Below are 11,552 nucleotides of genomic sequence, written 5' to 3' on the forward strand. Positions count from 1 at the left end.
TCTTTCACGTCACACCTCCAGCACTGCAGACACGCGTCAGGCGCTTCACACCTACGTTCCTGGCTCAAAGGCTCTTGCTCACTAGAAGGCTGTAGAAAGCCCTGCGATTGGCCAGCAGCAGTAGAGGCGTGGTTTGTGAGTCTTGGGGTTTATATAGCCTGCTGTATGGAAGTTGGGTTAGAACTGTCGAAATCTCCTGGAAGACACTCCTGTGGACCGTCCCCGTCAGCACCTAGACTTCCTTCATTTGAATTCTACAGTTGCATTCCACGGTTTAAGGATTAGGACAGCGGAACCTGCAAACATGAAGCTGCAGCCAGCTGTTCACCACGTCAAAATAGACCGCAAGGTAAGGCCAGAATTCCCACAGTGACATCCCATTACTATACTGTTGTTTTATTGTAGACTTTGTCAGTGTTAGTACTGATTTTGAGAAAAGTTCATGTAAAATGTCATATTGGGTCCTGTAAACTACTGAACATGTAGATATATGTGTTGAACTGTTGTTGCTGGTCACTCCTGTGAATCTGGACCTCATGGTTTCTTTTGACCTCCAGCTCCTGAAGCGTCAAGTTGAGAGGAGGAGGCGGGAAAGGATAAACCGTTGCCTAGAAACACTCAGTAAGATGCTGATGCAAGACAGTGAGAACCAGGTATGAAGGCACCTCCTGATCTCTTTTTGAATCTGGGATTTGTAGAAGTAACAACTAAAAACTAAAAGGAATCTTGATTTAAACATCTTTTCTCTCTTTCCCTCTCTCTCTCTAGAAAAGAACTGAGAAAGCAGAGATTCTGGAACACACTGTTGCTTTTCTGAGGAGCAACAGTCACCATGACAGCAACAACTCCCACAATGGCTTCTCCACCTGCCTGAAAAGAGCCTCTGAGTTCCTCCAGACAACAGAACTGGCCTCAAATCAGAAGCTGGTGCTGTCATCAAGACTGGACATGGTTGCTGTCCACCAGCATCATCATCATCATCATCCTCTGAAACAGGACGTCCAGTCACCCCTTTCTCCAGCCACCACCTCCAAGCCACTGAGCCCCAAAAGCTCAACTTTAAAAGCTGCGTTGTGGAATCCCAGATCACCTTCCTCCATGTCCACGGTCTCCCCCTCCCACAGACGCCTGCTGACCCCAAACTTGCATGTCCAACCATCTACACAAGCTTCCAGCCCCATCACAGCAGGCTACATACGGATTGGGAAGGGAGGCTGTTGTCCCCGGCAACTCTTGCCACCAGACCAGCCCATGTGGAGGCCATGGCCTTAAACTGTCAATCACGCCTGTAGCCTGGCAACCACTCTTCTCTAGTTGATGGACAGATGCATGGAAAGAGAAAGAGGGGGAAAGACTTCTGATGGTCACATTCAGAGCCCACTGGCCTGCTTGTGGCTCACACAACATTCCTCTGTGTAAATATATGTATGATTCATATGTCATGTATGTGTATATCACATTTTGAATTTGAAGCTTGGACTCACATTTGTTGTGACAGCATTTTGCACATTGTTAAGGAAAAGGCTGAGAGTTTTAAAAAGTTGATTGTTCGCAGGAAAAATGTAGGCCACAGCCAAAAAAATGACCAAAACATGTTATCTTGAGGGGTTCCAAACAGGGCTCCTCCAGGGAGACATTCATGACATTTCAGCCTGTTAGCTGGTTATTAACAGTGTTGTTTTTTTTTTTTTAGATAATTTATTATACAAGCCTTATTTTGCACATTTTACTATTTATTGTTCATTGTTGCCTGTTATTTTTCTAAAATATTTTTTTGTATATTTTGATACGACAAAATAAATCCATAAATCCATCTCTCATCATCTGTCTATTATGCATGTTAAACAAGTAAGAAAGAAATAAGACAAGAAACTGGTTCTCCACATACATAACTGTAAGCTGGTGTCACCGTGGGACCCAGCGCTGTTTGCCGCTTGCGCACATAATGGGGATATCAAAGCGTCCCCAGACACACGTCCGCTGTTATGTAAAATCGTGCTGGCGCGTGTTGCCCATTTCCCTGCGACGAGAGTTCACTCCCGCAACATGTGGTGGCGCGTGGTTGGCGGCACTTCAAAGGATGAGCTCTAGTGGGAAGCTTTCTTCGACCTTTGCGAACAACCTTTCGAATGCGACAAGGCACCTACAAAGCTATCAATTTAACAAGGCTTCCGCTTCAGACGAGACACCAGGGCACCAAAATGTGTCAAAATCGCCACGGCCTACTTTTGATCTTAGAAATGAAAGACTTTCATGTGCAATTAGCCCAGGAGACAGCTGCTATCGGTAGGCTGATTTTAGAAAAACAAGCGGTTTTAAAAGTGGGTCATAAATTCCAGGCTAATAGTTTATAGTTGTAAGCCTGAAATAAATGCATAGATAGATAGATAGATAGATAGATAGATAGATAGATAGGTATATCTGTGTTTTAGAGAGAGAGAGACGCGCAAAGTAAAAAAGGCACGAGACACGGTCCTGTGTAGTTCCCACGAGAGCTCTGGGCGAGTCACTCAGGGAGTGTCTGAATGGCAATTCGCAATTTGGCCAGTGATGTCAGCCCTTTCTCAAACACCTCTGGCTTACACTCTTTCTCACGCACACACAAACTCCGTCTCTGCATGTCTCTAATGTATTAAATACGTATTTCCCCACCGTTATAGTTTACTGGCAGAAGCTGTACCTGAGCCAATGGTTGTGTGTGAGTACACATGAGAGAAGAACACTTCACAAGTGCATGGCAAACGAATACATTTCTATTACTTAGGCTACTCATCAACTCTCTCTGTGTGAGAGAGTAAGTGTGTGTGTTCTCACATTTCGAAAGTGCTAGCTGACCTGTTCCCACGGGAATGTTCTAGTCAACCTGGTTTATTTGTGTGCGTGAATATAACTTGCGTTGAGTGTGTATGTACTGTATGTGTACTACATATACGTTGCACTGTCAGCATAACAGAACCATTGGCCACAGGAGGCTTAGATGTTTAGAACCCAACAGCTGTATGTATAAAAGTTAGGCTTCTTTCCATCTGCATTAAGCATGGGACCCAGCAGTTATATGTGCCATCCTTCATAACAGGAAAGAATGTAATAGCCTACTATCCCACAATTCTTTGTGGCAAAATATAAAGATTCATATCAACTGCATCTACCATTACATAATTACGTAGCTGTAAGTGCAGTTGGGCTTCCCTAAATCCTTATGAACTTCGTTCACATCTGTTGATAATATGAGGTTTTCCATGTAGAAAACCAGACCCCTGAGTCACTACTGAGTAGTGTCAGTGGCCACTGACTGGATCCCTGATGGCACAACAGTGACCTCTGCTGGTTAAATCAGTTCTGTAGCAGGCCTCTGCTGTCTTTGTGTGTGCTGTTTACCTGGACTGGATATGAACTATAGAACATCTTACACCCAGACTGTCTTTATATGTCACTTTTCCGTGTGTGTATTGGATGGAGGGGGGCTGTGGCCTGTGAAGAAACTGTGGGAATGTATGTGTGTGTTACAGTGTATGTGTGTGAGTGTGTGTGTGTGTGTGTGTGTGTGTGTGTGTGTGACTGGGGGGCTGTGGTGGAGGATGAGTGTGACTGTGGGAATGACGGTATGTGTGTTTGTGTATGTGTGTGTGGGCAGGTGTCTGTGTGTGTGTGTGTGTGTGTGTGTCTACATGCTGGTGTATTGAAGGTGTCAGGGCAGCCGTTAGCATATAGGTGTAAAGTGTGCTGGTATTTTTGACACACAAACACACAAACCCATAAGTGTTGCGTACGGTACTGCTGGTAGTTACAACAGACACTATATTCCGCAGCACTGCGGGGTAAAGCCCAGGCTAGCTCAGGCCACTGACGACTCCTTAGCTCACACACTCAAGGGGCCGTTCAGACTGACACGCTTTTCTCACCTCTATAGGCGCTCAAATTCGATTGTTTTCCTGTGGAATGGTGCGACTGGTGCAAGCAGAAAAAAAAGTGAGGCTTCTAAAAATGCAAGGCACTCAAAGATAAAAAAAAAAAATAGTTAAACTTTTGATGTTATAGTTTTTTGCTAGGGAGCTAGTTTAGTGTAATATAATGTATCATAGTAGCAACATGTACACAAACAAATCCTTGCATTTTGGATTTGGAAAAAGTGTGTCAATGTGTTCATTTTGAATTTGATGCCAGCAACATCAAAGCAACAGCAAAAAAGGTTGGAGAAATCTATGGAGAAATACTGCTTAAATATGTGCAGAATTTTGCTGTTGTTTTCCTGAAATATTCAAGGTCTTCCCTGAAAAATACATTACCTGGATATTGCCTGGCAGTATATGTTGCTCAAAACCTGTTTACATCATTCAGAATTGCCAGATGTACAAGATGCTGATGCTGTAGGCACTATAATAATAATAATAATAATAATAATAATAATAATAATGCTTTATTTGTATAGCACCTTTCATACACAGAATGCAGTTCAAAGTGCTTTACATTTGGAACATTTAACACAATACTAGAGAAGACAATAATAATAATAATAATAATAATAATAATAATAATAATACATTTTGTGGCTAACGGACCTCCACACCATCATAGATGCTGGGTTTTGAACTGAGCACTATAACAAGTTGGATAAGTAGGATAGTTGGATAAGCCCTCTCCTCTTTAGCCCAGAGGAGTCCATGATTTCCAAAAACAATGTCAAATTGTTTTCCACTTTACCTCAGTCCATTTTAAACAAGCTCAGGCCCAGATAAGACGGTGGTATTTCTGTACCACATCTAAATACTTTAATACAGTACATTTCTTCTTTTGCATGGTAAAGTTTACACTAGCATTTGTGAATTGAGTATCAAACTGTGCTCATAGACAATGGTTATCATAGGTTTACCTGAGTCCATACAATGATTTTCATTACAGAAACAGGTCTGGTTTTAATGCAGTGCCATCTGAGGTCCGAAAGACCACGGCAATCCAATATTGTTTTTCAGCTCTGTCCCTTGTTTGCAAAGATTTCTCTAGATTCTCTGAATATTTTAATGCTGTTTTGTACTGTAGATGATGGACTCCCCAAATACTTCGCAATTTCATGTTGAGTTATGAGATTTGCAGATTATCACATTCTGTTTTTATTTGCATTTTACACAATATCCCAACTTTTTTTGATTTGGGATATTAGTATTTGTTTATTTTCATTACGTTATTGATTGAATTGACATTGTTGTTTATTATTGCTATTCTCCTTACTGTAGTCTTACCAACTTTTTTAATTGTTTACAGTTAAATTTAACTATTGTATTGTTGCTATTTGTATGTCGCTTTGGACAAAAGCGTCATAAATCCCATAACCATAACCATAATCATATATATGTATATATATATATATATATATAAGGCTCTGTGTTAGAGTTATGATTCTGTATATTCTAGAATGAGTCAGAGTTATGGTTGTATGGATTCTATGGTTATGGTTATGGTAATGGATACTAGAGTGTGTTAAAGCCCCCACACATCGGGATGAAAATAATAAAAGGTATTTATATACCATAACATTGGTGCTGACATGAATGTGGTGCACTCTGCTTTCGATATTCAATTATATTAGATTTCAATACGACCCCGTACACTACCACAGAACCCTTTTGCTGCCGCCGTGTAGATTCGGTTCTTCATTTTTCGGCGTTGCTCAGTGAATGCTTGTCAGTTGAAAATATCGGCTCTGGTGCGTGTGAGCAAGTGACAAAAAATATCGGCACACTCATACTGACTGGATCTGCTCCTAGGTATTTTAATTCAATAATCAAGCCTTACATCCCCCACTGCGGTCTTCTGATGAGCGTCTGTTATGTCGACCAGTCATAAAAACTAGGTCTAATTCAAGACTCTATTCCTCAGTGGTTCCATGTTGGTGGAATGAGTTGCCCAGTGCTCTCCGTTCCTGTGGTAGTTTTGGGTCGTTTAAGAGGGGTCTAAAGACATTCCTGTTCAACATGTACTTAGTTGTTTAAGTGCTTCTTATGTGTTATGGTTTGTATAATATTGTTTTATTTTCATTAGGCTGTTGATTAATTTGACATTATTGTTTATTATTGATATTCTCCTTAATGTAGTCTCACCATGTCATTGTTTTTATATTATTGATTGAATGGACATTATTGTTTTATTATTGCTTTTCCCCTCATTTTCATTGCTTATTTTATTAGGCTATTGATTGAATTGATATTGTTGTTTATTATTACTATTCTCCTTATTATAGTTTGACCAACATTCTAATCTGTTCCCTGTTCAATTTGAAATATTATGTTGTTTTGTATTTGTGTGTCGCTTTGGACAAAGGTGTCTGCCAAATCCATAACCATATATAACCATATATATATATATATGTCGGTGCCTATATGTGGTGCACTTTGGAATTATGGTTGTGTGGATTCTAGAATGTGCTAGTGTTATGGTTGGGTGGATTCTAGAATGTCATAGTGTTATGGTTGTGTGGATACTGTGAAGAGTTATGGTTTGTATGAATGCTAGAATGTGTCGCATGCGAAGGAGTAAAACACATTCTACTCCTTTGCATGCGACATTATTTGACATTTCAATCAGATGTGGTTGCTGTGCTTCCATTGCACATTCGACTGCTCACACTGCAAGATGGCCGACAACAATTTCTGACATGCCAGATATCCAATCAGATTGGACCTGAGCTGGAACATTGATGGTTACTGCATATCATTGGGTCCTGTGAGCCTGTTCAACTATGGCTTCTGCAACTGCACAGGCTTTTTTGTTTTGGTGTTGACTGACCTGAGGTCGTTGGCAACTCCAAGCGCTCTCATGGGAAAGTTGGCCAACAGGTCAGCCATACTTCTGAATGTGTCAGGCTTGGTCACCTCTCAGGTGAATGGGCTGGCACCCGAGTGTGGTTCAGGGGGGACATGTCAGTTCCCGTGGACAACACAGAGTTCTTCTCTAATCCACTCATCTCTGTGTGTCTCATACAAATATCCATTTTTTCTATAGAAGTAAGTGATATGTGCAACACGTTTTCTGTCAGTCTTTCTCTAGTCTGTCTAGTCTCTCTCTCCCCCTCTCTCTCTCTGCCTTAAGAGGATCATATGGAGAAGTGCCTTGTGTGGGAACCTTGCTTTGGATGTGTGATTATTGACAAGGTTAACACCATTTAATGGTAATGGTTCACATGTTGCACATTCGTGTGTGTGTGTGTGTGTGTGTGTGTGTGTGTGTGTGTGTGTGTGTGTGTGTGTATTACAAGGTGTCGTGGCAGAAGTTAGCACCTGTGTGTGAAGTGTGCTGGTGTTGTTGTACACACACACACACTCCCTCTCTCCCACACACACACCAGCAGGGTGTCGGTCAACTCTGACTCTGCTGTAGGGTAACCCACATATTGAGTGATCATCACACAATTGCCCCCAGTTACCCCTGACCTCTCTCTAGATCCTTTGATTGGACTCAGGGGTTAAGGGTTCATCTACTGGGCCTTGGGTATGGTTAGACGCTCAAATGCTTGGGTTAGGCTCAGGATCAGGGTTTTATCTACTGGTCTTGGGGGAATGGTTTAGACAGTCAGACCCCTGGTTAGGGTTAACGGTTCATCTGATGGGCCTTGGGTAGGGTTAGGCAGCCCGGAGCAGCCCAGTGGAATCCACCATCTCTGGTGATTTCTGACCTCACAGTGTATGAGTGTTGTGTGAGTGTGTGTGTGATTGTGTGAGTTATATTCCTAAAATACACCTTTCTTACCTCTTCATGGCTTATGTGTATTAAACCCAAAATGGTCACATTTTGCCCATCAGTAGATGTCTCACACATACGCACACACACAAACACACACACCACACACACACACACACTCTCTCAGACACACACTTGTAAAGTGTGAGACGTTCAGTGGCTGGTGCTATGCAGTGAATTCCAACACTTCTTCAGCCACAGCTCAAGTTTTCCCATGAGAACCTCAGACCCAGGTCTTACACACACACACACACACACACACGCACACCCTGCAGTAATTCCATACATTCTGTGGGGTCGCTATTATTGTTAATATTGAGACGATCATGAGTGTACAATATAAATAAGATCAGAATCGCATAATAAAAACATAGTTATCTTTTAGAAATCTGAGTTTAAATTGAGAGTGATAGTGTTTGATAGCTTTATGGAAGAGAACCTGTAGGCTAAAAGTATTTTTTATGCAGCTGTAAGTCAAAGCAAGTATGACTCCTTCCGTGTATATTTAAGTATATCAGTGATTCATTTCAAAGCCTATATGCCTACAGAGAAGAATGTTTTGACTAAAATAAAACTCACAGGGCAAACTTCTATACAATGATTACTGTAGGTTGGTGTCATTCTGGAACAAAATATCATATAAGTCAGTATAGTTACTGATTCTTCTTGTTTATGCTGTAGGACACAAATAAGAGCAGTTTGGTCTATAATAATTGACCTCAAGTTATCAAAGGCCATTACTGTAATGCATGAAAAATGTCTATCAATCCAAAATGATGAGCTGAATCAGACGTTCTGCATTAGATTTTTTCAGTCAACCATATTTTGCTTAGTAGGCTATGTTTTGTTTGAATCAACAACAAAAATGAGGCACTATAATGACACTATAAGGAGAGGGAGTAGAGTAATAACCTAATGAAGTCATTAATTAATTAACATTAGGGGTCGGGCTAATGGGTTTATAGTTTTACGTTATCTTATCAGTGTGCACGCTCAATGCGATGATGTTCCAGTCAGTTGGTGCTAAACCTGAACAAACGGCAGTTCACCGAGGTCACATCTCCCGACCAATCTGTGATGGGTTTTGTCACCTTCTTGGCCAATGAGCAGCCAGTGGTGACGCCTCCACAGAGCAGAAGGTGATGAGACGATAGTTCTATAAATTCAGGTGATTTGCCCGGAACTGTTACTCTCAAACTGGACATAGAGAAGGATTTACACCAGAGTGCTGCCTGAGCACCTTACAATCTGAATATTCTGCTTATTTGCTCATCCTCGACAGCTACATCAAGGAAAACAGAACTTGCTCATCAAGGAAAACAGAACTTGCTCATCATGGGGACTGCAAAAGTCGATAGAAAATCAAGAAGGGTAAGCACATACTTTGTAATCTCTTCAGTGAATGAGACCTTTTAGGCTACCATTGGCTAACCAAAGCTTATCTAACAGGTATGCGTAAGGGTATGCGTAAGGAAAAAAGCTTGTTTGGTCTTTAGAACCTTTCACAAGAACCCTAAATTGCATGCTCTATGTAGGCTATTGTTGAAGATTAATGACTCTTGATAAGCGTAAAGTTATTAGGCCTATATAGCCTAGCCAAGGCTATAGTCACAGAACTTCTAATTTAACCCTTATGTAAGCTACACCTAATTTACCGAATAAGTATAGATCTCACAAGTGATGGTTATTGCTATTTTGTTATTTATTTGTTGTGTTAGGCCTATGGTTTATTCAAAAGAATGTAGCCTATATCCTATGAATTATTTGCAGGCAATATTTTTAAAATCAAGATTTGGAGATTTTAGTTAGGCTACTCCTTATTGTGTATTATTTGTGTCGCTTTAATTATCTGTAGACCTATAGTTTCTCTTTGATGTAGGTTCTAAATATGATGTAGGCTAATGTGAATATTGATGTGATTTGCTCTTTATTCTCTAGATTTTAAAACCAGTAATTGAGAAGCAGCGTCGGGACCGAATCAACGGGAGACTGGAGGAGCTGCGCGCTCTGCTGCTTAGCACCACGCAGGATACGGTACGACCTCCCGCCCACCTGTGTGTCCCTCTAGTGGCAAGATTGAAATACTGCCTGAGGTCCACATCTGTCGGATACAGCAACACATGCAGCTCTCTTTATAATACTTGGCCTGCACATTTGACTCAATAATTCTTTAGACCCAAGAATCTCTGTTTTATTACACAATTGAGTCGTTCATTTAAGGATATAAGCCTATTTCAGATTTAACTTGTTAATAAATTCACTCACTTATTCATTCACTCATCCATGCATTCATGCATCCATTCATTCTTGTGTTTATTCCTGTTCCCTCTGTCCCTCTACAGCGACTTAGAAATCCCAAGCTGGAGAAAGCCGAAATTCTGGAGCTGACTGTGGAGTTTATCCGTAAGAAAGCTGACGGCCAACACACTTCCCAGACATGTAAGGCTCTTTTACACATAAACTTTCAATTCACCCAAAGGCTTTACTCTTCAACTCTCATTTTATCATTAGTTAGCATTTACACTCATTCTCTTAGTTTATTGTATTCCACAGATGGCCTAATATTTGATATATTTTGTTTTTTTAATTGGACAATTGGACCAGTTGGTTTTGTCATATTCCACATATCACCATATTAAAATATTATAACACTGTGTGTTAGTCAACATTATTAATTGCTGATGAATTGTAGTATTTATATTTTGGTAATGTATAAATTGAGGCTCTATAATAAATACAGTTTGATAAGTAAAATGGTCCTTGAGTAGCAAACACGTTGCTAACATGTTTTGTTCTGTTTCCAATATCTCTCCAAATATGTTGTCTGTCTTTCTCCCTCCCTCTCTCTTTCCCTCCCTCTCTCTCTATATATATTTCTATCCAACCCCCTCTTTGCTCTGTCAATTTCACCTTTGCATGCCCTTATGGAATTCCACCACTCCATCCTGTCTTCTATTGCTCTTTCGTTCTCTCTCTGTCTCTGTTCCACTCCCTGTTCTATCACTCTGTCATCTCACTCTGCTTCTCTCTCTATGTCTTTCATCTTGTCTATCTTTTCTTGTCACACTCTTTCTCCTGTTTCTGTTCTCTCCCTTCCTCTCTCTCTCCTCTCTCCCTCCCTTCTTTTCTCTCTCTCCCTCCTGCTCTCTTACTCTCTTTCATCAGTGATGGAATCCAAAGACTCCCAGAGCAGACCCAGTGGAACCCAGGCAGTGGGCCCCACAGCAGAGCTGAGAAATGTGGCGAGCACCTGCGCGAGGGGACCCATTGGTCAGTGCCAGTCACTGGGCCCTGCAGCAGAGCAGCGCAGTCGGACGGACAGCTACACGAGGAGGCCCAGTGGCAGTACAGAGCCTAGAGACTCCTGTGCCAACCTCAGCACCAGAGCTGGGGATGTGTTCACGTTGCCTGGCAACCACAACACCCTCTATCCCACCGCTTTCAGTCTTCATCCCTTCGCCCATCATCATCATCCTCACTTCCCTCTTCCTCCTCCGCAGATCTCTCCATCTCTGCACCCATTCCCTTCTCCTCCGTACTCCCTGTCTCCTCCCTCCTCCCCCTGCTACTCCTCCCTTTCTCCTCCTCACTACTCCTCCTCTCCCCCGTACCTCTCCGTCGCCTCCTGCCGTTTCATCTTCCCCGCGTCTCTCTCTCCCGCGTCATCAGACCCCTCCTCCTCCTCAGCCAGCTCCCCTGCCACCTCACCGGGGGTCACCATGGCAACGCCGCCCAGCTCCATCACCCACCCCAGCTCTGCTGCTCCTCCCGCTGCCCCTGTTGCCTTGATGACGACACCGGTGCAGTTCCGCTGCCCTGTG

The 11,552-nt window shown here is 42.1% G+C and overlaps 2 protein-coding genes across 2 annotated transcripts in view; both read left to right on the forward strand.

Moving 5' to 3' along the window:
• Positions 1-304: 304 nt before the first annotated feature.
• On the forward strand, positions 305-1,272 carry LOC125285158 (transcription factor HES-2-like). The gene is made up of 3 exons (XM_048229449.1): positions 305-349; positions 558-653; positions 769-1,272. Exons 1-3 carry the CDS (start codon positions 305-307, stop codon positions 1,270-1,272), a joined length of 645 nt encoding a protein of 214 aa, XP_048085406.1.
• Positions 1,273-6,810: 5,538 nt separating this feature from the next.
• LOC125285165 (transcription factor HES-7-like) overlaps positions 6,811-11,552 on the forward strand; it is a 4,826-nt gene continuing 84 nt past the window's right edge. Inside the window, exons 1-5 of the mRNA XM_048229461.1 lie at positions 6,811-6,873; positions 9,670-9,765; positions 10,074-10,170; positions 10,897-11,142; positions 11,401-11,552. The exon at positions 11,401-11,552 is cut by the window's right edge and continues 84 nt beyond it. Of these exons, the coding sequence (XP_048085418.1) occupies positions 6,811-6,873; positions 9,670-9,765; positions 10,074-10,170; positions 10,897-11,142; positions 11,401-11,552 (654 nt within the window). The remainder of the gene's footprint in view (positions 6,874-9,669; positions 9,766-10,073; positions 10,171-10,896; positions 11,143-11,400) is intronic.

The sequence above is a fragment of the Alosa alosa genome, chromosome 2 (genome assembly GCF_017589495.1).
Source record: "Alosa alosa isolate M-15738 ecotype Scorff River chromosome 2, AALO_Geno_1.1, whole genome shotgun sequence".
Lineage (NCBI taxonomy): Eukaryota > Metazoa > Chordata > Actinopteri > Clupeiformes > Clupeidae > Alosa > Alosa alosa.

Coding starts and splice junctions, on each gene's coding strand:
- LOC125285158 (XM_048229449.1), top strand. CDS start 305: ATGAAGCTGCAGCCAGCTGTTCACCACGTCAAAATAGACCGCAAG. Junction 350..557: donor ACGTCAAAATAGACCGCAAG/GTAAGGCCAGAA, acceptor TTTGACCTCCAG/CTCCTGAAGCGTCAAGTTGA. Junction 654..768: donor TGCAAGACAGTGAGAACCAG/GTATGAAGGCAC, acceptor CTCTCTCTCTAG/AAAAGAACTGAGAAAGCAGA.